This window comes from Boeremia exigua (genome assembly GCF_020726555.1).
Source record: "Boeremia exigua strain MPI-SDFR-AT-0100 chromosome Unknown C7974scaffold_2, whole genome shotgun sequence".
Taxonomy (NCBI): domain Eukaryota; kingdom Fungi; phylum Ascomycota; class Dothideomycetes; order Pleosporales; family Didymellaceae; genus Boeremia; species Boeremia exigua.
In genome coordinates this window covers 176,051-199,933 of record NW_025763519.1, presented here as the reverse complement: position 1 = coordinate 199,933, position 23,883 = coordinate 176,051, and the positions used below count along the sequence as shown (strand labels likewise).

Here is a 23,883-nt window from a genome sequence, read left to right as displayed (position 1 = left end):
TCCTCGTTGGTGGCAGCGCGTCTCCGGATGACGTCGGGAAGCCAGTGTAGGGGTCGCCAATGGCAGGCGCCGGGTCGTGTTTGTCGACGTCCTATGATCGCTTCCGACGAGTGCAGCGCTGTTTCGATGGAGTAATCATCTCGACCGGTCGTACGGCTGGCATCGTCTGCCCCGCATCAACAATTTTGATTGGATGTATTTTGCGGAGTATTTCCCTGCTGTTGCGCAAGTAAATGTGATGGGGTGGAGGCATTGGAGTTGCAGGTGGAGAGTCATGGTGAGTCGGTCCGATAGCAGGCTTACCGGGTGGCCGATGGTATACAGCTAAATAGTCGAGCCTTCATATCTATATGTCATGAGGGGAATTGAATCATAATGCAACATAATATCATGTTGGGAGCAGTGTATTTACATATGGTATTAAGTATTCCCTGCATGGGCTCTGCTTCCCGAATTCGTCCTAGATCCATCACGCTGGCTATGACGTGATATTCTCTATGCCTTCTCTTGTCCTTCGATGTACAGCTCGTACTCATAGCTGGAGAAGAGGAAGGGCGCAACTCCCTTCAGATCGTTCTCAAATAGCGGCATGCTCGCGTAGTACTAATGTTGTTAGCCTGATCCCATTCTGTCTTTTCATCTTGAATACTAACCTCAAATGAGCCGTTAGAGCTCAAGCTGCCAGTCTGGACGGTCCATTCTAACATAAGCGCGCCATCTTCCTTGCGTGGCTCTGCGAAGGTCTCTGTCATGAGCTCATAACCGCTAAGCGCAGCTGTGATATACTTCTTGTCCTTGAGGTATCCGTGTCGGACACCCTTGAACAGACCATACACGAACATGGATGATCCAGAGCTCTCGATGTAGTTTCCAGAGCGGCCCTCAAGTCCAGGATCCATGATATTGTACCATCCCTTGTACTTCTTGTCCTGCGCGGCCACAATGGCGTCAGCTACGGACTGCAGGTACTTGATGAGGCGCGCACGGCCTGGGTGCGATTCGGGGAAGTAGTCCAGAGTGTCGACAAGGGCCATGATGTACCATCCAACTGCACGACCCCAGACGTGAGGAGCGATACCAGTCTCAGGATCAGCCCAGATAGCCTTCTTGCTCCAATCAAAGCCGTGAACCGGGAGACCGTTGGTGCGCTCGCGATCAGCTAAAGTTCCGGCATCGATAACGTCGAACTGCAGGGCGATGTCATCCCAGGCTGTGTTGTTCTCCGGCTGGAACTCGTATGTCCAGCGGGCGTAAAAGACGTCGAGCATGTAGATGCCGTCAAGCCACATCTGGTCGATGTATACAGGGTAGCGGTGGTAGAATCCGCCTTGTGGCGTACGGAAAGAGCGGTCAATCTGATCCTTGAGGCTGTCGGCCGCGATCTTGTAGATCTCATCTCCGCCCGTAAGATTGTACATATCCAGGAAAGTGTGGCCAAAACGGATGTCATCGATGGAGTTGCTGTTGTTGTGAAGGAGGATCTCGCCGTTCCATGCAGGATACAGCACAGTATCCGCATGGCGTTTAACGTAGTCACGGTACTTGTCGTCACCCGTCCTATCGTATGCAAGAAGCACACCGGAGAGATAAGCTGACACTGTGTAGGCAAATGTTGGTTCCACGCCATGTTTGATTTGCGAATCAGCCATCCATGTCAGGTACCGTGGCTTGCCGTTGAATTTTCCAGGCTTGATCTTCTCCTGAGGTGAAATCTTGAACCAGCCATTGGGCAAAGTGATCTTGGCCGATGCTATCGCAGCGCTGGCCAGCACAATGTTGGCAATGAGGAAAGACTTCATGATGAGGGATTGGAATAGATCCAAGGCGAAGTAAGGAGAACATTAAATGTGAGCAAGATGCCTTTTATAAGGTCCTGGCCTCTCGTACGGACGGAGTACTGCACTGATGCTGCATTATCGCTGCACTTCGGTCAATCTTGCTGTTGCTCCTCACGCTGGCCAAGCATATCTTCATCATGTTTAGCGACTTTGCAAATACCTCAACTGCTTGGAAGTTCAAAAGAGGCAGACTATCGTGATGTTGATCCACTTCACTTGACTATGATTGGACACATCCGAGCTTGGCCCGGAGTATTTCTACCAATATACCAAGCTACAAATCGAATCTATCTGCTAGGCACGGGTGAAGCCTGGAGTACTTTTCCGAACGTTCATCTCCGGATCTGCACGTTACACATGCTGGGGTGCATTGGACGGAAGAACTTCGCGGGGTTGCGGGGTGACTTGGCACCTCGGAGATCGTATAGCGAGCTGGCAGTGATCGTCCCACTTGCTACATACGTCGATGAGGCTGCATAGATAGTACCGGCCAGAATGAAGTGAGGGCCGAATGGGTGAGTAAGGGGCCTTTCTGCGCACGTAGCGTAGTATTTACACCGAGTTTAAATCAGAAGCGGTGGAATCCTTCCAAGCTCGTGACCGAGTCCTGACTTGGCACAATAGGCGGTGATACTGTAACTTCGCGCAACGTCTGTCAGAGCTGCTGTGGTGGCTGCGTCTGTACTTAAAGATTCAGCATGATGCAGATCGACGCGTCGGCCGCGCTTTTGGTCGCGTTTCGGTCAGTTAGCCAGGTACACGGACTCAGTGTAGGTTAAGAAGAAATGCGAAGGCAGCGATGCGTCCAACTCACGATATATGTATTGAGGTTGAACATGAACGACTCACTGTGTGGGCCTTTCCTTCCGCTTGAGCCGTTCCAGGCCAAGTGGCCGCCTCTCCCGTGATCTCTGGCGTCATCATCTCCCCGCAACACCAGCCTCCAACCTAACAACATCTTTACCGCCGTTCCACAATCCTTAACCACAGCCACAGCCTGAGCCACAGTTGCCATGTCAAGCCTGGTTTCCGGAATTTCGAAACTCAACCCCTTCGCTGGGTCGTCTAAAGTCGACGATGAAGACAAGGGCGAGGTAATCGATGCCAAGACAGTCGCTGGCGGCGGCCACGCATCGCGTGAATCACACATCACGAAGGATCGGCTGCGCGTCAGCAGAGCGATCAGAGAGGTGTTGTACAAAGAAAACGTTCTGTCGAAAGGAGACGCCGGCGTTGACCAGGAGCAACCCACCACTGCTTTGAGGGAATTGCTTGACAAGAGCCACATCAGGGTTCCGCCCGAAGTCCTCGACCGCAATTATCCACTGCCAGAGTATTACATCAGCTCAAGCCACAACACCTATCTCATGGCTCACCAGCTGTATGGATCGTCTAATGCTTCAGCATATGAGATTGCTTTGGGGACCGGTTCTCGCTGTGTGGAGATTGATGCCTGGGTAAGATACAATGTAGTGAAAGTAATTGATGCGGCTCACCCAGGTAGGATGACGACAACAATCCGGACGAACCAAAAGTCACCCACGGCTACACATTAGTCTCAAACATCCCTTTCCGTACAGTCTGCGAGACTATTCGCGACGTGGTCGATCGGGAAGTTGCTAATGAGAAGAACGCTGCACCGATTATGATATCCCTTGAGAATCACTGCGGTGCCCATGGTCAGATGAGACTTGCGTGGATTATGCGAGAAGTTTTCGGGCAGCGTTTACTCAGCAAGGCTGTGCGCGAGAAAGGCCACCTCGAGCAGGAAGGTTCGGGCAATCACGTTACTCTGGCAGAGCTTAGGAATAAGATCGTTGTCATTGTGGAGTACCACCTGCCAGACGAACAAGAAAGCAGTAGCGACAGCGATAGCTCCGAGGACGAGGAAGCGAAGAAAGCGCACCAGCAGTACAACAAGCAGAAGCAGGAGTGCCCTCAGGGCATCATTGTTCCAGAACTGGCTGAGATCGGCGTGTACGCGCAGTCTGTCAAACCAGTGAACAACTCCTGGTTCGAGTCAAACCTAGAAAATGCGCCTCATCATCAGCTTATTAACGTTTCGGAATCTGGATTGAAGAAACACCTGCTGGGAAATAGCCCCAAGGTTGCTCGACACAACGCCCATCATCTCATGCGTGTCTACCCAAAAGGGACTCGGATATCGTCCAAGAATCTTCAGCCAGTCCCATTCTGGGGCATTGGCGCACAGATCTGTGCCCTGAACTGGCAGACCTTCGGCTCCAGTATGCAAATCAACGAGGCTCTCTTTGCTGGTTCGGATGGGTACGTTCTGAAGCCTGCAGCTCTGCGCGCCGGAGGCAACGGCAACGTCCTCAATGGCAGACGGAAGAGACTTCGTTTGAACATCGTCGGTGCCAGCGACGTGCCTTTGCCGGAAGATCGCGAGCACGGTGACATCAAACCATATGTTACATGCACACTGGTTCATCCAAACGACCTAAACAACATGCCACCAAAGCGCAAGACTGCTGGCTACAAGCCTTCGAAGATGGCAACGCTCATGCACAAAGAGACCTCTCCCGCTAATGATCCTATTTGGAATGAGGAGCTCGAATGGGAATATGACGACAGTGAGATGGTTTTCTTACGCCTCTTGATCAAGAGCGACGATAGCTTCTCACGCAACCCCGTCTTCGCCGTGGCGGCTGTGAGGTTGATGTATGTTGTCCCTGGGTGGAGCTTCCTTCGTATGTTCGATCTTGGAGGCCATGAGACCACATGTACGTTGCTTGTCAAGTTCCACTTCGAGGATATCTAGGAGACTGCGAAGGAGAGTAAGCACAACGGCCGCAGGCGCAATCAGAAACGACACCATAAACTTGACAGATGGCGAGGAACCTTATGTGGCAAAGAAGGCTGTCTTTAATAGCGCATAAGGAATTATAATGCTTCGACGGGGAGGTGTGTCTTCAAAACCAAACAAGTTGTCTAGACAATGAGTGCTTCTGGCAGGATTTGACCTGCTTTCTTGAGGTCAATGAAACAAGTCGATGGCATGGATTCGTCACATGCATGGCATGTTCGTGTCTTTTATAGACCGGCTCGGCTGATAAGGGAACCCGTGCGGTGGAGATAAGACACCTGTGATCAACACATGAGGACGGTCTAGTCTCGATTACACTGTACTCGCCCGTATTTGTGGACCCGCGACACGTAGTCATACGACATGCTACAGGCGTTAGAGAGAATGAATAGTTCTGAGGCACTAAGGTAATCCAGGAAAGCACAAAGGTATTGTCATGATTTACTGTAGTAGGAAGTCTTCACTCTTACACAACGCACAATTGCTTTGGAAACGCATTTCACACGGTATAAGAAGCTATTGTGACAGAACGAACAAGCTCGCTTGTAGGTGTTTAAGGCCGCTCACCCCTCACTAGCGTTGCTGGCAGCTTGACCAGGCGACACTCAGCCGCAACATTGCAGGGGTTTCGTAAGCGCCATTACCAAAGGCGGAGTTCCGCCAAACACTCATTACAAACTACCACGAATACGCAAGTACCTTTGTGCACTTCTAGAAACAATCTTGAAAACCTCATAGCGTATATAAGTTAGAACAGTAGTGCTCACTATGTTTTTCCAAACTCAGAGACAGCATCTCCATCATGTCGTATCCTAAAAGCACCCGCTCGTGGCGTCGCACCACAACTCCATACCCTTTGTCAATTGCTCTTTCCACCGACACGCTCCCAGAAACTTTGGGACCCCACGATGTTGTGCTCCGCATCCACGCAGTCTCGCTTAACTATCGCGACGTAGCTATGCTGCGTGAAGGCGCCTACCCACTCCCAGTCGCCATCGGTGGTATCTGCGCATCCGATGCTGCTGCGGAAGTAGTGGCTGTAGGCAGCAAAATCAGCAAGTTTCAGATTGGTGACCATGTGGCGCCAACAATTGATTTGACAACTCTCACGGGAGAAGAGCGAGATGCTCGCCCGTTTGCGCTTGGCGGTGATGGCCCTGGTGTTCTGACTGAGTATGCGATCTTCGAGGAGAAGCACTTGGTGAAGCTGCCGAGCTCTCTATCGTGGGAAGAAGTGGGTAGCACTGTTGTGTACTATCGAAGGGTGTTGCTGAATTATTGTAGGCGTCTACAATTCCAGTCGCTGGTCTGACAGCTTGGGCGGCGCTAGGTCGCCTGCAAGGCTTGATCAAGGGCTCGTCTGCTCTGCTGCAGGGTAATAGTCGCTTCGATTTACATGTCGCTCAGACTACTGATGCCGAACAGGTACCGGAGGTGTCAGTATGTTTGCGCTCAAGCTCTGCCTTGCTGCGGGAATCCGCCCTATCATCACATCTTCTTCAGACGAAAAACTCGAGAAACTACGACAGCTTGACTCAAGCATTGGACTCATCAACTACAAGACCCATTCGGATGTTGTTGCAGAAGTCCTTCGACTCACTGAGGGCAAAGGAGTGGACTATGTCATCAACAACATCGGGGTATCGTCCATTCCCGATGATATCAAGGTCCTGCGGACCAGAGGTGGTAGAATCGCTCTCATAGGCTTCTTGGGAGGATTCGAGGCCGACTGGCCACCAAGCTTACTTATGAATTTGATACTGAAGGAAGCTCATATTGCGTAAGTCAGCCTGACAGTTCCGGTCTCGAAACTACTGACCATAGCTTAGCGGAATCTTGGGTGGTTCCAGGGCCGACTTTGAAGCTTTGAATGCGTTTTTGACGGAGAAAGACGTGCGTCTTGATTTGCTTGTTGATAAGACGTTCTCATTTGATGATGCAAAGGCTGCCACTGAGTATCTCTCATCAGGCAAGCATGCTGGAAAAGTGGTAATCAAACTATGAAGTGTACCTGAGCAGACTCGGGAGTCTGTTGGCATGCCCCAGGTGTTCTGGTGTGGGAATGTAGTTTGAAGCGCATTTCTGGAGCTGAATCTTTACCGTATCCGCCACCATGCTTGCATTTGGAATGCTTTACGAGCCGACCTCTCCAGTGATGTGTTTGTAGGAGGCTGCGACGGATTGCCTTAAAATAACAGAGACGATAGATTACATAAGAACGCACGGGCCATCCGGTCATTCTCGATCTTTGCAGTCTCTCCTCGCGTCGTTACGGAAGAGCACACTATTTCGACGCTCTTGCGACAGACCGCTTATTAGCAATCTGGATGATTCATGAGACTGCTGAGCGTCATTGAAGGACCAAAACCGTGGCGCAGCCTCATTAGGGCGACTCTCTCAATACGAGCGTCTTGCGCTGCACCGATCAAGCCCAGATTAGCAATGGACTTGTCAACAGAGCAGACTGAGCGCGTTCGTATGTCGTTGCGAACGAGCTGTGCGGGTCTGGCTGACGAACTCCATAGAAAGGCTCTGTACATCATGATACACATGCGACGCCACCAAACTTCATCCAGAAGGAGCACTGGCGGTACCAGAGCATGAGGCGAGCTGAGCTCGAAAGCGATCCTGACGTTTTCGATTTGAGCAAGCATAGTGGTTTTACACCAGAGCAGAAGGAAATATGGCGCCCTGCCGGTTTCATTCCAGCCTCAAGAATCACAGCTGCGTGTCAAGCTTATGCAGGCGGGCAGCCACTATCTGAGGCTGTTGAGGATGCCCCTATCTTTGAGCATCGAGATTTTCCAGGACTCCAGGTCGTATCTGGTCTTTTGCCTCCAGAGACTCAAGTCCTGTTCACATCTTGCCTCATGCATCGAGATCTTGCGGATCCAAGTCACAAGATCAATTTGCAAGCAGACTATGAGATTCGCTACCCACCAAAGCCAAGCTCTGAATCAATGCGGTTCGACAACAGCTTCTTCTTGCGGGATAGATCGGCAGCAGAAGATGTCCTAGTGCCCAGAACTCCGGACAAACAAAAGTCTCTCAATAACGAGCAGTTTCTGTACACCAAATTACGTTGGCTTACACTTGGAGAACAGTACGATTGGCCAACAAGGAGTTATGCGAAGCATGCCACACCGTTTCCAGGTGATCTCTCGAAACTAGTCACTGGCTTATTCCCACACATCTACCCAGAGTCTGGAGTAGTACTGATGTACGGCGCAAAGGACTTCATGCCTGTTCATCGCGACGTAAGCGAGCAGTGCCAACGTGCGCTCGCTAGCTTTAGTGTTGGCTGCGATGGCATTTTCATCATGGCTAGAGGGGAAGATGATGGCGGTGGGGAGAACACGCCGCGGACCGTTGCTATTAGGGTTCGGAGTGGTGATTGCGTACATCTCACTGGTAACGCCAGGTGGGCTTGGCATGCTATGGCGCGAACTATCCCGTCAACCTGCCCTTCTTACCTGGCTAACTGGCCTGTAGGTACCCCTGGTGCGACATCGGCAGAAGAGAAAGCTTTCAAGAAGTGGAGAGGGTACATGGGCACGAAACGCATCAATGTCAGTTGTCGCCAGGTTTGGGACTGAGATCGCTCAAGCGTGGCGCGGAGATACGCACTGCTTTGCTTGAAGGTGCCTCTGACCACCAGACATACGCATGATTACTCCATCTTCACTCTGAACAAGGGTATATACTTCTGCACCTTTCACAAAAAGCACATTGCAAGTGACGTTTTGGTTGGATGCTCTACGGTTTTCAATGGGGCCCTGCAAGTGGTCGATCTTCGGTGCAGCCAGGCTCAGAAAGCCCTCACTGACACATACAATCGATACAATCAAGCGAGGCTCAAATCATATCAATTTTGTGTGCCATTTTGTTGATCTGGCTCCAATCTACTTTAGCATTTCGAGCGACGTGGGCACCTGTAATGGTTTTCTGGGTGAAATCTGGGTGTGTCGGCTTGTTACCATACTTGCCTCGGCTGCAACTAACCACGGCTATCGTGCATTCACAAATCGTGGTGCGGATATTGTGCGATCATGCGGGGTCCCGCGGCATAAGCAGGTGATCTTGTTGCGATTCTAGTACGCCTCGGGTTCGCTTTGCGTGAAGAAGTTATGTCCCACACCCATGCTGCAGCTCCGTGGAGAAATGACATCAACCGATCAGAAAGCTATCCTGATAGGTAGCCTCTTGCTATGGTCCTCGGTACTTAGCTGACTTGTCGTCTGCTATGCCATGTCAAGATGGTTCCTTTCGGATATTCGCTTCCCAGAAGGTCCGAGGCGGCTGATTCTGGCTAGCTAAAATGTTAGTCGCTTCACGGGTCACTCAGCACTAGCATGAGTGGGTCTGACGGGAGTGCTACATGGATGAGGTGCGCGGAGCGGAGAGATGATCATCCCCACCCCCTCACGCCTTGAGTCTATTGTACAATTGTATGTACTTAAGTGTATGATCGGCACATGGGGGTTCAAAAAGGTGGACAATTGCGCAAGTAGCGCATTTCCCAAAAGGTCCACTTTGTTGGAACACTGCATCAAGGCCTCCTCATTGAGAATAAAACTATCCGGTTCGACGTGCAGAGCCAGTTGCCGGCGTAACCAAAGAACAGCTGTTTCCGGATCCTCGGTTGTCCGCGAGGCTGGCATGCGCATTTCCACGGTTCCGTCGTACAAGCAGCTGACGCTGAGCCATTATTTGCGCTCTGATATCTATCGTACATCAACGACCGCCTTAATAAAAGCATTCAAACTTTTAACGACTGTTACACCAAGCAGCCACTTTTCAAGATACGCGAAGGAAGCGCAGCGATTGTTTGCCGTGACCCGCTGTGTTGATCCAACCGTGGATGACGTTGGCACCTCCGCGACTGCAGGTACGACCATCGCCCGAATTCCGATGATTTGCCATAACTCCGCAGCCTAGAGCTGCCCCAGCCTCAATTGTTTCATCACATATCTAATTCATTGGAGAACTGCTTTTGAGTTCGCGCTACGGTCTGCGATGGCCAGGCCAGAGACTTTCAGCCGTAGCGGCAGCGGGAACCAACAAACGTGGTGCTCAGCCTTTCTCAACTAGCGTCCCAAAGGTACTTCCGGTTGCCTTTCCATGACTCAAGCAACTCGATTCCCATTGCAAGAACTTCTCTACTAGAAGTTGGATAAAGTTTATCCGTTGCTTCTCGTTCCAAGTCGCACGCACAACGCGGCTCGTATAGCTGCTAGTATATACACCGCTCCTGCCCAAAAAGACAAAAGTGCCTTGGATGGCTGTCACTGTCACTTTTCTGGTACGCTAGAGCTGACCTCCATAATCGTGCAATTCGAGATCGGAGACGGCTCCGGACCGCACTGGACCTCGACAGTGACCATGGCGCAAGCACGTGAGACTCACACCAGTCCATGCGCGAACCATGCTTTCGCTGAACTAAGTAATAAGCTTCATCGGGCGCTGCAAGCCACATTCGAACGTCTAACAGTAGTTCAATGCCGTTGCCATTTTTGATCTGCGATTCTCAGCAGCTTGACCCAGTCGGCACCTACCCCTTCGGCTGGATTGGCTCACTATATTCAACTTACTGCTCCATTGACTTTTGGTTGCCGATGTGACAAGTCGCTGTTGACACGTACCGGCCTATCTACGTCCCAGTCCCGTGGACGAACTTTTCCGGCATTTGTTTTGCGCTCGTTTGGTATGGGTTCAGACTCGGACCATGGTACACCGACAACGCCTTGCTCTGCACTGTTATATTTTGTATAAGGGACGGCTCGTTGTCCCTAGCCTATATCGCATGTTTTGTGCCCTTGAATCGTTCTTTGTAACATCTTGGCTATCAAGATGCTGTCGAGTTGTGCGGTTCTGTTCGGCCTCATGCTTTTAATATCGACAACAATGGCAGACTCAAACATCACTCCGGCCACCACAGTGGTTTCCATGCTAGGCATGATACCACAATGTTCAGTGAGCACTTTGCGTTCTCCACCTCCACCCGGACCTGATTATCTGACACTTCCTAGGTACCGTGTGTTCTGGAAGACCTTTTCACATCGGGTGGTTGTCCGATGACAACAGCAAAAGATCTGGCTGCCTGTGCCTGTGCAAATATCACAATTCAAGCATCATTGTCTACATGTGTCCAGAAGTCTTGTGGCTTTCAAGATCAAAATGGTCAGTAGCCATTCACACTCGCTCACAGCACAAGCTGACATGATACAGAGGTAGTTGCTTTTGCTAGCAATCTCTGCGAGGCATACCCCAAAGAATCTCGAGCCCATGAACTGAAAACAATCTCCATCGGCACTATTGCAATCGCCGCTGCATTTCTGCTCTTGCGCCTGTACTCCAGATGGCTGAAGACACGGCGACTTTGGTGTGACGACGCTTATGCAATTCTCGCCGCTGTACGTGTAATCTTGTCCTCTGCTACTCTCAAAAATACTGACAATAAACAGGTTCTTTTGATCACAGTCTCGGTCATCATCCTTGAGATGTCTTTAAAAGGATTCGGTCTCCACTACTGGAATGTACCAACCACAAATGCCGTCATACTTCTCAAGCTCTTCTATGTATGTCAGATGCTGTACGTCGCAGTTCAGATTGTTTCGAAGATCGCCATTCTTGCGCTGTACTCTCGCTTATTCCCGGATCACATCAAGTGGTTCAGGTGGAGTGTACGCGGTATGTTCGCATTCATGGTACGTGCAACAGTGGCGGCATTGCTCAAGCGGTATACTAATTCAAAACAGATTATTCACGGTCTAGTTTTCTTGCTTCTTGTCGTTTTCCAGTGTTTGCCTATCAGTGCTATCTGGGATAAGACAGTCACCAGCGCGAAATGCCTTCCGGTATCTGCGGCCATTGGGTTCACTGGCGCGGGTTTGAGCATTTTGGAAGACATTATCATACTACTTCTTCCTCTTCCTGTGGTGTGGAAGTTGCAAATGAACCTCAGAAAGAAGATTGGTGTTATCTTCTTGATCAGCGTAGGGTCTTTGTACGTCGCCCCAGATGCTCCTTCTATCAGCTACTTATACAAGGCAGTGCACTCATCACCAGCATCGTCCGACTCAAGTATCTGGTCAAGTACTCGAATTCTTTTGACTCGACATGGGACAATGTTGATGTTATCAAATGGTCTCTTATCGAAATCCTATCTGCATGCATCTGCGGTAACCTGTTGCCCCTCCGCCCGCTCCTCGAGGAGATCACGCCATCTCTCCGCTCGATGTACAGCTGGTATTCCGATCGCAGATCTTCCCAAAAGTCATCCGAAAAATCTTCAGGCGAACTTGGTCGGTCCGATGGTTCGAACAAGCCAAAGTTTCTTCCTACGTTTCACTTTACTCGCGTGTCGAAATGGGACTGGAATAATACGACATCATCAGACCAGAACGCGATACTTCACCCTCGTACTCCCACGCCGGCATATTTCACAGACGGGTCCAACAATTTTGAGGAAGACTTTGTGCAGGATCTACCAGTCCGGAACACACCCACAGCCTTTATGGAATCGCAGAAAATGGAATCAATGGTCACGTCATCCCAGATGACTATGGGCACTGACGGGAAGTCAAGCCGAAGCAGCCAGACGGATCTCATGCCGCCTTCGAGAGATCGAGAAAATCGTATCTCGGGGCCATGGAGTCGTGCATTCGCGCTTCTTGACCGACGTTAATTTTTAATGATATTCTCTCACGGCCAAACAATTCTACGACCTCTTTAGATTATGGAATCACTAATCCCAATCGTTTCATGCACATCCGATACCAAGTCGAAGTTTGCGTGAGCTGTCCAAGATAAGATTGCTGTTGGATACATCCACTGTCGAAAAATGCGCAGCAGGTGTTGTTTTACATGCGGCAAGCGTGTACGTACGCGTTGCGCAAGTTAAATTGTGGCGTTACTAGAATGGAATGGGACGATCAGAACACTGACCATTAACATTACGGACTACTACGTATTCAAATGAAAGGTGACAAGGAATCTCTTGCAAAACAATTGATAAGATTTTGCGCACAGGAACACCGCCAGCGATCGAGGTATCGTCTTCACCATCATCGACTTGAACCTGACACTATTAATGGGGTACCTCGGTTGACATGTATGTCTATGGGGTTAATGCTGAACATATACTACAATCGTCCATGGACCATATGTTGTGTCGCTTGACTCGAGCATTGCAGGTCCAAACCAGGGGGATAATGAAGTCGCAAGGTAAGTGGTCCCGGGAGTGTTTCCCATGTGATCGACACCTTTTAAAAAGTTGCCATATGTGGCATGTTCACGCTGTGCTAATACGGTTGTCTAGGCCCAAAGAAGCTCTAGTTGGCATTTCTCGACGTCACGCTCGGCGTGCCAGACCGAGCCATTGATATAGAAGATGGTACGCCGCAGAGCAACAACCAAATGAGCCACGATATCTTCTCTAAACCAACAACGGAGACGGGTCGCCGTTATCGTGGAATTGACTCAAAAAAATAGCAGAATTATCAAAGAGACACAAAGTCGGGTGCTGCTCGTATCGCACACATGTCACGTCGCCGCAAGCATCGCGATGTCATGCTGACGATCTCATCAAGAGGGGAAAGTTACACGGCTATCACGATGCACAAACAAACAAGCTCCATAAGTCATCGCCAACCCGCCTCAGACAAGGAGGCTCTTCAAGCTACCCGAAAGCCCATCTCGGCTCCGATTAGATCGAAGTCGCTAGCTCCAATCTTCACAACAGCCCTGTGTGACAACGTACCGATTGCCCAGCATCGGATGACCTGAACCATGCTGCAATACACATTCACGGAGGCCACTCTCAAACTAGTGTCAGACCATTTCCATGGTCCATCAAAGCAGGTTATTATTGGGTACACCGGATTATGACATCTATACGTCTTTTGGTATCATATAGCATGCTTGATCCTTATCTTGACAAACATATCGTTGCTGACCTCTAACGCACACGCGTTTCTCAATGAGTGCGTGCCCATTCGCGATACCAATCCAAGCAGTCTGCGTTTGCGACACTGGCCGACGTCTTCACGTTCAACCCGCAAAGTATTTGCTTGACTGCACCCTCGACCCTGTTTGTGGTTAGCAAAACGTACAGTAATCGGTGGAAGGAAACCCACTTCTTCCCGTTCGTTGTTACCGGGATCTCTGGGCATTCCTCGACAACAGCTGGAACGTGCCTTGCACTCAGTGAGTTCTTGACCGCAGTCTTGATGTTCAGCACCAGCTCGTCGGAGACACGATGCCCCTCTGCCATCTTCAAAAAAAGGACTACAGTTTCATCGGCGTCTGTTTCCCTTCTCCGCCCGATACATAGAGCATCCGAGACTTCTTCGCCGAAGTGCTCAAGTACGACGTTGTATATCTCTGCTGAGCCGAAGCGCACACCAGCCGGTTTCAAGATACCATCACTCCGCCCTAGCATCCAAACACCGCCAGTCTTGGGGTTGAAGCGCACAAAGTCGCCATGATGCCAGATCGGCTGGCCCTTCTTGTTGGTGAACTTGTCGAAATACGAGCCCTGATACTTCTTTGCGCCCTCTCCACCCCAGAATGCAACAGGCTGGCAGATGAACGGCTTCGTGCACACAAGGTCGCCTGGTTCGCCGCTCGATGATATGTCTTCTCCAGTGTAGTCAAACGCCGCGATCGCCATACCAAGTCCGGCGGCTTGAATTTCTCCTTCGTATACTGGTATGAGAGGGTTTGGTGCACCGAAGAGAGATATAATATCTGTGCCACCCGTGATGCTGCCAAGGTTGATTGTAGAAGGGAAGGCAGAGTAAACGTAGGAGAATGTGGATGGGGCAAGTGGGGAGCCAGTTGAATAGATTGCTTCCAGCTTGCTCAAAGCCAGACCAGCAGCCTTAGGGTCTACTGACTTCTGTTCGAGGACTGAGAGGTACTTTGCAGATGTGCCGAAGTGAGTGATACCGTACTCCTCGATCAGACGGTGCATGGCAAGATCGTCCGGTACAGATGTTGAAGGGTTGCTGCTATCAACATAGCGAAAAGGTGACCCATCGTACAACACCAAAGTAGCCCCAGAGGCGAGTCCGGACACGAGCCAATGCCACATCATCCATGTACAAGTGGTAAAATAAAAGAGGCGCGAGGAGGGGGTGATCGAGGAGTGAATAATGTGCTCCTTTTTGTGTTGGAGAAGTGTACCGATGGCTCCATGGACTATGCACTTCGGTGCACCGGTTGTACCACTCGAGTAGAGGATATAGACAGGATGATCAGGATTGAGCTGCTTGAAGCTCAACTCCGGATTCTTCGATAGATTTGTGAAAGACGCATAATCATAAGCTTTACCTGTTGGCATCTTGATGGAAGTAGGGTCAACATGTACCGAAGATACGGTAGGGAAGACCACGACCGCCTGAAGGGAGGGCAACCCAGCTGAGATCTCATTGACCTTGGGTAGCACCGGATGACTACGACCATTGTAGAAAGCAGCATTGTCCGCAAACAGTATCACCGGCTCGATCTGTCGTAGCCGTTCCAATACAGCGTGTACACCTGTGTCTGGGCTGACTGCTGTCCAGATGCCTCCAAGCGAGGTCGCGGCTAGCATAGCAACGAGCGCGTTGGTGTGATTTGCGACGTAACCAGCGACTCGATCGCCTTCTTGTAGTCCTAAGGCTTTCATGCCTGCCTGGCATTGCCTGACTCTTTCTCTGAGCTCCTTCCATGTCACTGTCTCACGTGTGGTCTCAGTCACAGCGATGACAGCCGGCCCCTCTGGGTCGACTTCTTGTGTAGGGAAGAGGAGGTTCTCGGCGAAGTTTAACGTTGCGCTCTCAAAGAACGCTGGGCGAGGAAACATGGGCGCGTCCGGATCCACTGCCTAACACTCGGTCAGCGTATGCAGCCAGCTCGGCGATCTGATCACTGACTCTTGCTGCTCTCCCTTGAGCCCTAACGCCAACAAAGTCCCAAACACTCTGCCAAAAATGATCTATGTTGTCAATACTCCATTGGTGCAGATCGGCATAGTTTGACAGCTGTAGGCTGTGCTTCTTGTTCACTGTCTTGAGGTATTGATACATGGGAGTGCTCTCGGGCGAGGAATGCCTCCACAGAAGTTTCGCACCCATTGATGAGCCATTGGTCCCGTTCGTACCATTCATTGTGTAGTATGACAATCGAAAGTAGTATTACAGAACAGAATGTCGGTGTACAAGGGAAGCGCGCGGCGTTATTAAAAGTTGCGGCTATCACAGGACTTTGTTGACTTTTCGGAACGCGGAGGGGTTCCGCAACCCCAATGCCTCGGGCACTAACGTGATTCGGCTGTGGCTCAGAAGTGGACCCACTTCCAAAAGTCCTAATTCGCTTGCCTTCGTTGTGTCGACGTATTCGCAGCTCTTTACCATATCTAGGCATCGTTGTTCTATCCTCCCACTCGCTCAAGACGTTCCTGTCGACAATCGAAGATTGACACAATACAAGCTTCGACAGGCTAATATTGTTTGATCAAACTGAGCATTGCAACTACTATCGTGGAGCATAGAAAGTCCATTTGGAAAGTAACGACTACTCAAAGACCTTCTTCCATACCCACAAGCTACGGCTGTTACAGTAGTGCTTCAATCCCTCAATACCCCACTCCATGCCGATGCCTGACTCTTTGTGACCTCCAAAGGGAATTTTTGGAGAAACGTCGAAGCTGGACATGCAATGTTAGCATATTGTGGCGTTAATAAGCAGGATACTTACTGTGAGTTGACCCAGACACTACCTGCCGACAGCTGTCTCGCCATACGTTCAGCGCGCTTCACATCCTTGGCCCACACTGATGCTCCGAGGCCAACCTTCAATGCGTTTGCGCGGTCGATCACGTCTTCCTCGTCGGACCACTTCAACAAAGGCACGATGGGGCCGAAAGGCTCCTCTTGAACGATGCGGGAGTCTTCTGGTGGGTTGTCGATGATCGCTGGAGTGATGAAGTAGCCGTGCTCAAATTGTCCGGCAGATCCAGACAGCGCAGTCTTCCAATTGCTCCTCTCGATCTCATCGTACAGGTCCTTGACCTTGTCATATCTATCGATATCAGTATACCGACTCAAGCTGATATTTCTACCTCGACTTACTGCATCTTGTTCTGCACAGGTCCAACAACAACACCCTCCTCAGTGCCTGCGCCAGTCTTGATGTTGCCTTTTGTAAATTCCACCATCTTGTCCCTGAACTCATCGTAGATCTTCTCGTGGATGTAGATCCTCTTAGTGAGCATACAGATCTGTCCCGAGTTCAAGAAGCTCATCATTGCAATCTTTGGCAGGCACTTGTCGATATCCACATCCTCGCAGATGACGGCTGCGTCATTACCACCGAGCTCAAGCACATATCGCTTCAGAGTCTTCGCACAGCTTGCTGCGACCAGCTTGCCAGTTGCGCTTGAACCAGTGAAGGCGATCTTGTCAATACCAGGGTGCTCCGTGATCCAAGGTCCAAGGCTGTCGTCTCCGGAGAGAACTTGCACGACACCTGGCGGGAAGACTTGCGCGGCCAGCTCGCCCAGCTTGAGGTCGCAGTAAGGTGTGTAGGGCGAGGGCTTCATGATGAAGGTATTACCGGTGATAAGCGCCGGGCCGACCTTGCCCAAGCCGAGCAGAATGGGCCAGTTCCAGGGCACTATGCCGGCGCAAACCCCAATGGGTGGATAGGTGGAGTATATTGTTTTCTCTTCGTCTTCTTCGAGGACTTCGTCTGTAACTTCCATGGTCGCGAATGTGCGGAGCCATTGCAGAGCACAGTCTAATTCAGTGTGAGATAGGGAGAGCGGTTTGCCTTGCTCTGTGGTGAGCAGCTTCTCCAGCTGATCACGATTGGCTTCAATCAGATCTGCGTACTTGAGAAGCAATTCGGCTCTCTCGGAGAAGGTTGTTGCGCTCCATGACTTGAATGCTGTTCTGGCATTCTTGACGGCTGCGTCTAGATCCTCCTTCCGAGCGACGGGAACTTCGTAGAGAGCTTCCCCGGTCGCAGGGTTGATGGAATGGCGAGTCTCAGGAGTTGGGACAATCTCATTGTTGATAATATTGCCTTTGTAGGTCTACTTGCTATTTAGTGAATGTTTTGAAGTGCTGACGAGATTTGATGCTTACTTCGATGTCGAGCGTCGATGCCATTGTGTTGGCGAGTCTGAAACCTCCGCAGGAATTTGTTATATCTTCTCGTCTGTAAGTTGCACGAGATATGCAGGTCTAAACTAGTCGTTGGAAGAACGATGCGTCCACGGCTTTTGTAGCAGAGTTGGGGGTGGATTGAAAGTGGGGGCTTACTCGTGCGGGGTTCAGCTGTCAGCGACGGGAACCTAACAAACAACTTGACATGTGTTCACAACACACGAGGCATACTGCATCCTGTGGTGAAGTTCGTTTATACTAGGCCCCTTTGAGAGATTCGGGCCTAGCATGTGGTAGACACTTCTATAGCATCTCGTCAGCGTTCAACACAGCCAGTTACAAGCCTACACTGTCAGTATGATCGGTACGAGATTTCTCCGTAAGCGAATTTACATAATTGAGCTTCTCCAAACGATGCGTTAGCTACATGTTGTCAAGCTCAGTCAGCAAGCTTACAGAGGATTGGCTTCGTTTCTCAGCGGGTATCGTAGCGGGAATTGCTGCAGCGGATGTGCAGCGGATATTCGACCTTCTCGATTATAACATCATCCCTCTTTCGTAATAGTGAATAGTTATGCGAACAACAATTAGCAGACAAGCTATTGGTGTGTTTTATTAAGTAAGTCATGGTTCGGTTAGTTATCAGTACTGATGATCAGTACCTCTGATGAAACAATACTCGAGCAGGATCAACTACGTATGTCTTAGATCAACAGAGTACACAGCGATATCATAAGGGTTTCAAGTCACCATCAACTACAAAAATGTCATCCGAAAGTGGTTTAACGTTGTTCAATTCAATGTAGTACATAATTATGATGCTGCGATAAAGCACCTTTCGCTCATACTGTGAAAGCAAAACGTTTATTTGTCGCCAGTGTCGTGGATCGCGTTGGGAACAGCGCGCTCAACAGACTCAGGAAGAATCTCCTGGATCTTCTTGGGGACAATAGAGGCGTCACCGCCATCCTTTGCGTGGGTCTGGGAGGTGGACTGATCAGCCTTGCCGCCAGTTGGGTGAACCTAAGAGCACCGTTAATCTCCAGGTCCAATCGTTGTATCAAACGCGGCACATACGGAGTCGGGCAGAGCCTCCTCGAGAGCAGAGGGAGCCTGCTCCTGAATCTTTCCGGGTACTGCGGATTCGCCGGTGGCGTGGGACTTGCCCTGTCCGTAGCTGTTGGTGGAAGACATTCTGATAGAGTTGCGTAGAATCGGTGATGTTCGAACGATAACTCTTGAGGAAGCGCGGAATTTGAGTGCTGCAGAAGACATGATGAATGGATGGATCTTATAGAAAACGAGGAGGCACTGTTTATGTACGGTCACGCATGTGTGAGCGCGTCATAGCCTCACGTACAAGATCTCGTCATTGCGACTGACCGTGAGCTCATGTGGCGGCGTACCAACCCGCGTCCTCAAAAGAGGCTCTAAAGTGGCCGTAACGAAGGGGTGGGTTGGACGGCCTTCAGCCTGCAATGATGCGGTCATCTCATAAACAAAGGGTCACAGCTTGAGAGCGTCCGCGGCGTGATCATAAGCGCAAGGCAACCACTTTGCACCAAATCAACGCAATAGATGTCGACATCTGCAGCGAAATAAGCTCAACGTCTCTGAGGTGTGGCGCTGATACCGTCGTCGGAGGAATCGAACGTGTTGTTTGTCGGAGGGATCGGAGCCCCGGATCCCGAGAGCGCGACGCTTGCGACGCACGAACGTGACGCGAACATCTACTTCGGTGCGCCAACCCTTGCTTCGACCGATGCCATCGTATTCTAATACTTGAGATCTTAGACTGACAGACTATCGGAATACGATACCTCAAGGTTCCAGCTCTTGCGGCACCGGCCGGTTCGTCCGTGATTACTAGTACATATTCTACACACTACTTTCTATCTCGACATCATCAGCATCCATCGATTACAAGCCCTGGGCGTTTAGTGTCAGCTTTAACGCGTCGGGTTCCTGCGCTGCGCGCCAGCTTTGAGCTCAAGCCACGCTTATCGCACCAATACACTCATAAAGTCCCCTAGGTTTGGTCTTTACGCCTCTCTTTTCGGACGAGGCTTCCTTTTCGTGATAAGTCAATTGAATGGATCAGAACCATTCGAACCCGTCAGACCAAGCACCGTCATGATATTCTCCTACCTGCAAATGGAACTGCCAGGAGCGAAGTCAGTGCCATTTCCCACGTCCTTGCAGCAGAGCAGAGTTGGCCACAACCAAATATTAGATGGCGAACGGACTAGCAAGAGGCTTATGGAGGCTGTCACGGAGCTCAGCTTGGTTCGCTCGCCAGCACATATTTTGTTTGCTGGCATCCTGCTCTCATACTAAAGGTTGTTTGAGCCCAAGCTGATTAGCAAGAATACAGTAAGATTGTGATGCGGGCTCTGGATGGCCGAGCAATGCCATCTGGCACTACCAGCACGGCTTCATAGCCCCCCGGTGGCCCATGAATATCTTTGTGGCCTGGAAAAGGTAAAGAGAAATGTACTTGGATAGCTGTTCTGATCAAGCAGGCAGAGGGAATTTCCCTTGAGAAAGTACCGGCCATACAAATAGCTCCATCTTATTATCTGGCGTCCTCTTGGCCTTCAAAGAAACGAAATAAGTACTGTGTAGACTATGAGCCGATATGTGTAGCCGACAGTGTAGATTTGTACACTAGGAGGACAATGGCCCGAATTATAGCGACTAGTTCCTGGATGCTATGCGCAGATGCAAGGCGCTGACCGAGCCAGGATCTTAACAGGAATAGTTATGCCCCAAAGCTCTCATCTCCCATAAGTGGCAGGGATCGAGTCAGTTGCGCATCTGCCGGGGCGCGTTTTGACCCCTCTGCCAAGATGCTTCCCCAGAATTCCCCGCATCAAGGATCAGCATGCGAAAAGTCTTCCTACGAGGGAGCTCCGGTCGTACAACTGATCGAACATCAAAAAGTTCTCCACCTCTACTTGACTTTTCTTATTAAGACAATCCTACGATTCTTCTTGGTTTGTATAGGATTCCAGTTCAAGTAATCTCCTATTTCTACCTCATAGTATAGGGTATGCCTTTACTCTTATTACAGTCACTCGTGCAGCAGGATCAGTTTGGTCAACCACTGATCGACGTATGTACTGATTAGCAATAGCTCCGGTACAACCTCGGAAAGGGTGTAGCCGTTGGACTTGTACAACCACAGCGGGAGGCTTTCGCGACTGATTACACCGAGGGGCATTGCGTCCTGACAAGATGAGATCATTTGTTGTATATTCAGAAGATGGATATAAAACTTTGAGCATGGCGCGTCTTGTAAGCAACCAAGTGCTTTCCGTCATCGATTAATGCAACATGTCGGTCTCTATTTCATCAGTTCTGCTCGAACACCACCGGCAGGCTTTTGGCATTGCTGAAGCCTCGCCTCGCATCTCTTGGAAGTTCGAAGGGAATGCTATCGATTGGGAACAGACCGGTTACGAGATTGAGATCACTCGCGATGGAGTACCCCGGATCTTTGGTGCAAATTCCTCAACGTCGACACTTGTCTCTTGGCCAGACGAACCTCTCTTAAGCACAGAATCAGCTACAGTCAGAGCTCGAGCTTATGGCAGTGGAGCAGATACTGACTGGTCGGATGTTGTTTCAGTAGAAGCTGCATTACTGGATGGAGACTGGGCTGGGGCAGTGCCCATTGCTGCTGACCGAGAGACTGAAGTCAACGCTCCTCACAAACCCGTTCTTTTTCGGAAAGATTTCAATATCAACTCCACTATCGTGTCTGCACGACTCTACATTACTGGCCTTGGTATATACGAAGCGCACATCAATGGTCAAAGAGTCGGCGATCATGTGCTTACACCTGGATATATGTCGTACCAGTTCAGGCACACATACGATACCTACGATGTGACTGATCTCCTAGAAAGCGGGGAGAACGCTATTGGAGTTGGTCTTGGAGAAGGATGGTGGTCAGGTACGCCGTCTCATAATGGGAACAGCCTTGGAAAGACGTTACTAACTTGAGACAGGACGCTGGGGATTTCAAAATCAGCGAAATCTCTACGGAGATACTCTTGGAGTACTTGCACTGTTGACCATCACCGATGAAGACGGTACCAAGCAGACAATCAAGTCCGACTTGTCGTGGCACGCTACTGCCGATGGCCCAACTGTCGCATCAGAGCTTTACAACGGCGAAATCTACGATTCAAGGCTCGAGATCGACGGGTGGTCTGAACCATCCTTTGATAGCAGTGAATGGCTCGGCGTAAAGCAGCTACCACCATTGAAGGGAATGCTCACGACTCTAGACGGCCCACCAATGCGAAGGGTACAAACGGTGGAACCTCAGAGGGTGTTTCAATCTCCTACCGGCAAAACGCTGGTCGACTTTGGCCAGAACCTTGTTGGTTGGCTGCATTTCTCGAACATCGAAGGACCTTCTGGCACCAACATAACCATCCGACACGCAGAAGTCTTGGACGAGGGCGAGATCGGCATGAGACCCCTGCGCACTGCAAATGCTCAAGACAGCTTCATCTTAAACGGCAAGGGCAACCAGACCTGGGAGCCATCCTTCACATACCACGGGTTTCGCTTCATCGAGGTCAACAATTGGCCGAACTCTACAGCCCTCGACGCTGATCACATAAAGGCAGTGGTTGTGCATAGCGATATGGAAAGGACAGGCTATTTCGAATGCTCTGACAGCCTTCTAAACCGATTCCACGAAAATGTCAGATGGAGCATGATCGGCAACTTTCTCAGTGTGCCTACCGACTGCCCGCAACGTGACGAACGACTGGGCTGGACTGGAGATGCACATGCTTTCATGCCGACAGCCAATTATCTCTACGATGCCTCAGGCTTCTGGCGCAGCTGGCTCAAGGACGTATGGTCAGAGGCCAGTATTGGTGGACTCAACGTAACCCCACACATCGTACCAGGGGTCGCAATCAACTTCGGAGACGGAACTGATGCCTCTAGGGTGCCTACTGCCATCTGGGGAGACGTTATTGTCGGCAATCCATGGGCGCTTTACCGCACTACTGGCGACAAGCGCATGCTCGAAGAACAGTACCCGGGAGCGCAGGCCTGGATCGATTCAGGTATCTCGCGGAACGAGCAAGGTCTCTGGAACCGAAGTACTTTCCAGTACGCAGACTGGCTGGACCCCTTATCTCCGCCTGACGACCCTTCAAACGCTACCACACACAAACACCTAGTCGCTGACTCCTACCTCATTCAGATGACACGCCTCCTCTCTTACATGAGCAGCGCCCTCGACAAGACCTCAGAGGCAGAAAAGTACGCGTCTGATCGCCAAAACTTGATCTCGGCATTCTATGACGCCTGGATCGAGCCTTATGATGGCTTGATCGCAAACGTAACCCAAACTGCGCTGACACTCGGCATCCGCTTCGACATCTTCGACGAAGCCACGCGCCCCCAAGCTGCCTCAACCCTGAACTCCATCATCTCCAACAACTCCTTCCTCGTAGGAACGGGCTTCGCAGGCACTCAGCAGCTGGGCTTCGCTCTGTCGAGCATAAACAGCACTGCCACGTTCTACAAGATGCTGCTCCAGACCAAGGTACCCTCGTGGCTGTACCAAGTGGCCATGAACGGCACCACGACGTGGGAGCGCTGGGACTCGATGATGCCCAACGGCAGCATCAACGCGGGCGAGATGACGAGCTTCAATCACTATGCGTTCGGCAGCGTGGCCGACTGGATGCATTCCAAGATCGGAGGACTCGCGCCAGGCGAGCCGGGATGGAAGACTACGCTTGTGGCGCCGGAGCCGGGAGGCAATATCAGGAGCGCTAACGCGACGTATTTGAGTCCGTATGGAGTGGTAAGGAGTACGTGGAATGTGACGAGCGCGGGCTTTGCATTGGAGGTGCAGGTCCCGCCGAACGCAGGGGCTGATGTTGTGCTGCCGGACGGGAAGAATCAGACGGTGAGAGTGGGGAGTGGCATCCACAATTTCGCACTAGAGGGGTACGTTCTGCCTGAGTAAGCATATAGGCAGCTACAGAATAGTGACAAACGATTCACGAAGTCCTTCATCATTCAA

At 50.7% G+C, this 23,883-nt stretch overlaps 9 protein-coding genes across 9 annotated transcripts; 5 read left to right on the top strand and 4 right to left on the bottom strand.

The window, feature by feature from the left end:
• Positions 1 to 382: 382 nt before the first annotated feature.
• Positions 383 to 1,858, bottom strand: C7974DRAFT_93664 (glycosyl hydrolase-like protein family 88). Its single transcript, XM_046147553.1, has 2 exons — positions 654 to 1,858; positions 383 to 603 (listed from the first exon to the last, which is right to left on the bottom strand). The coding sequence occupies exons 1-2, from the start codon at positions 1,797 to 1,799 to the stop codon at positions 496 to 498; spliced, it is 1,254 nt and encodes a 417-aa protein (XP_046001002.1). The 5' UTR covers positions 1,800 to 1,858; the 3' UTR covers positions 383 to 495.
• An 835-nt stretch (positions 1,859 to 2,693) lies between these two features.
• Positions 2,694 to 4,696, top strand: C7974DRAFT_93654 (PLC-like phosphodiesterase). Its single transcript, XM_046147552.1, has 2 exons — positions 2,694 to 3,295; positions 3,343 to 4,696. The coding sequence occupies exons 1-2, from the start codon at positions 2,852 to 2,854 to the stop codon at positions 4,618 to 4,620; spliced, it is 1,722 nt and encodes a 573-aa protein (XP_046001001.1). The 5' UTR covers positions 2,694 to 2,851; the 3' UTR covers positions 4,621 to 4,696.
• Positions 4,697 to 5,245: 549 nt separating this feature from the next.
• On the top strand, positions 5,246 to 6,817 carry C7974DRAFT_93634 (uncharacterized protein). The gene is made up of 4 exons (XM_046147551.1): positions 5,246 to 5,899; positions 5,950 to 6,040; positions 6,091 to 6,445; positions 6,495 to 6,817. The coding sequence occupies exons 1-4, from the start codon at positions 5,468 to 5,470 to the stop codon at positions 6,667 to 6,669; spliced, it is 1,053 nt and encodes a 350-aa protein (XP_046001000.1). The 5' UTR covers positions 5,246 to 5,467; the 3' UTR covers positions 6,670 to 6,817.
• A 290-nt stretch (positions 6,818 to 7,107) lies between these two features.
• On the top strand, positions 7,108 to 8,261 carry C7974DRAFT_302856 (oxidoreductase domain-containing protein; the record flags this gene model as incomplete). Its single annotated transcript, XM_046137920.1, has 2 exons — positions 7,108 to 7,137; positions 7,191 to 8,261. The coding sequence occupies 2 exons, from the start codon at positions 7,108 to 7,110 to the stop codon at positions 8,259 to 8,261; spliced, it is 1,101 nt and encodes a 366-aa protein (XP_046000999.1).
• Positions 8,262 to 10,049: 1,788 nt separating this feature from the next.
• Positions 10,050 to 12,597, top strand: C7974DRAFT_326858 (uncharacterized protein). Its single transcript, XM_046138999.1, has 6 exons — positions 10,050 to 10,638; positions 10,695 to 10,845; positions 10,894 to 11,078; positions 11,130 to 11,372; positions 11,424 to 11,671; positions 11,719 to 12,597. The coding sequence occupies exons 1-6, from the start codon at positions 10,516 to 10,518 to the stop codon at positions 12,350 to 12,352; spliced, it is 1,584 nt and encodes a 527-aa protein (XP_046000998.1). The 5' UTR covers positions 10,050 to 10,515; the 3' UTR covers positions 12,353 to 12,597.
• Positions 12,598 to 13,547: 950 nt separating this feature from the next.
• Positions 13,548 to 15,896, bottom strand: C7974DRAFT_93584 (uncharacterized protein). The gene is made up of 3 exons (XM_046147549.1): positions 15,585 to 15,896; positions 13,803 to 15,535; positions 13,548 to 13,754 (listed from the first exon to the last, which is right to left on the bottom strand). The coding sequence occupies exons 1-3, from the start codon at positions 15,816 to 15,818 to the stop codon at positions 13,643 to 13,645; spliced, it is 2,079 nt and encodes a 692-aa protein (XP_046000997.1). The 5' UTR covers positions 15,819 to 15,896; the 3' UTR covers positions 13,548 to 13,642.
• Positions 15,897 to 15,917: 21 nt separating this feature from the next.
• C7974DRAFT_326852 (aldehyde dehydrogenase-like protein) lies at positions 15,918 to 18,222 on the bottom strand. Its single transcript, XM_046138998.1, has 4 exons — positions 17,799 to 18,222; positions 16,782 to 17,746; positions 16,408 to 16,731; positions 15,918 to 16,357 (listed from the first exon to the last, which is right to left on the bottom strand). Exons 1-4 carry the CDS (start codon positions 17,820 to 17,822, stop codon positions 16,225 to 16,227), a joined length of 1,446 nt encoding a protein of 481 aa, XP_046000996.1. The 5' UTR covers positions 17,823 to 18,222; the 3' UTR covers positions 15,918 to 16,224.
• A 379-nt stretch (positions 18,223 to 18,601) lies between these two features.
• C7974DRAFT_384664 (uncharacterized protein) lies at positions 18,602 to 19,549 on the bottom strand. Its single transcript, XM_046140870.1, has 2 exons — positions 18,897 to 19,549; positions 18,602 to 18,842 (listed from the first exon to the last, which is right to left on the bottom strand). Exons 1-2 carry the CDS (start codon positions 19,092 to 19,094, stop codon positions 18,684 to 18,686), a joined length of 357 nt encoding a protein of 118 aa, XP_046000995.1. The 5' UTR covers positions 19,095 to 19,549; the 3' UTR covers positions 18,602 to 18,683.
• Positions 19,550 to 20,694: 1,145 nt separating this feature from the next.
• C7974DRAFT_384661 (bacterial alpha-L-rhamnosidase-domain-containing protein) lies at positions 20,695 to 23,875 on the top strand (the record flags this gene model as incomplete). The annotated part of the gene is made up of 3 exons (XM_046140869.1): positions 20,695 to 20,869; positions 20,956 to 21,777; positions 21,833 to 23,875. Coding segments are annotated over exons 2-3 (2,612 nt in total), but the record flags the coding sequence as incomplete, so codon positions are not given.
• Between the last annotated feature and the right edge of the window lie 8 nt (positions 23,876 to 23,883).

Coding starts and splice junctions, on each gene's coding strand:
- C7974DRAFT_93664 (XM_046147553.1), bottom strand. CDS start 1,799: ATGAAGTCTTTCCTCATTGCCAACATTGTGCTGGCCAGCGCTGCGATA. Junction 604..653: donor GCTCTAACGGCTCATTTGAG/GTTAGTATTCAA, acceptor TAACAACATTAG/TACTACGCGAGCATGCCGCT.
- C7974DRAFT_93654 (XM_046147552.1), top strand. CDS start 2,852: ATGTCAAGCCTGGTTTCCGGAATTTCGAAACTCAACCCCTTCGCTGGG. Junction 3,296..3,342: donor GTGTGGAGATTGATGCCTGG/GTAAGATACAAT, acceptor TCACCCAGGTAG/GATGACGACAACAATCCGGA.
- C7974DRAFT_93634 (XM_046147551.1), top strand. CDS start 5,468: ATGTCGTATCCTAAAAGCACCCGCTCGTGGCGTCGCACCACAACTCCA. Junction 6,041..6,090: donor CTCGTCTGCTCTGCTGCAGG/GTAATAGTCGCT, acceptor GATGCCGAACAG/GTACCGGAGGTGTCAGTATG. Junction 6,446..6,494: donor CTGAAGGAAGCTCATATTGC/GTAAGTCAGCCT, acceptor ACCATAGCTTAG/CGGAATCTTGGGTGGTTCCA.
- C7974DRAFT_326858 (XM_046138999.1), top strand. CDS start 10,516: ATGCTGTCGAGTTGTGCGGTTCTGTTCGGCCTCATGCTTTTAATATCG. Junction 10,639..10,694: donor GCATGATACCACAATGTTCA/GTGAGCACTTTG, acceptor GACACTTCCTAG/GTACCGTGTGTTCTGGAAGA. Junction 11,373..11,423: donor GCGGTATGTTCGCATTCATG/GTACGTGCAACA, acceptor AATTCAAAACAG/ATTATTCACGGTCTAGTTTT.
- C7974DRAFT_93584 (XM_046147549.1), bottom strand. CDS start 15,818: ATGAATGGTACGAACGGGACCAATGGCTCATCAATGGGTGCGAAACTT. Junction 15,536..15,584: donor CTCAAGGGAGAGCAGCAAGA/GTCAGTGATCAG, acceptor ACCGAGTGTTAG/GCAGTGGATCCGGACGCGCC. Junction 13,755..13,802: donor GTAACAACGAACGGGAAGAA/GTGGGTTTCCTT, acceptor AACCACAAACAG/GGTCGAGGGTGCAGTCAAGC.
- C7974DRAFT_326852 (XM_046138998.1), bottom strand. CDS start 17,822: ATGGCATCGACGCTCGACATCGAA. Junction 16,732..16,781: donor CCTGTGCAGAACAAGATGCA/GTAAGTCGAGGT, acceptor TGATATCGATAG/ATATGACAAGGTCAAGGACC. Junction 16,358..16,407: donor AGTGTCTGGGTCAACTCACA/GTAAGTATCCTG, acceptor TTGCATGTCCAG/CTTCGACGTTTCTCCAAAAA.
- C7974DRAFT_384664 (XM_046140870.1), bottom strand. CDS start 19,094: ATGTCTTCTGCAGCACTCAAATTCCGCGCTTCCTCAAGAGTTATCGTT. Junction 18,843..18,896: donor AGGAGGCTCTGCCCGACTCC/GTATGTGCCGCG, acceptor CGGTGCTCTTAG/GTTCACCCAACTGGCGGCAA.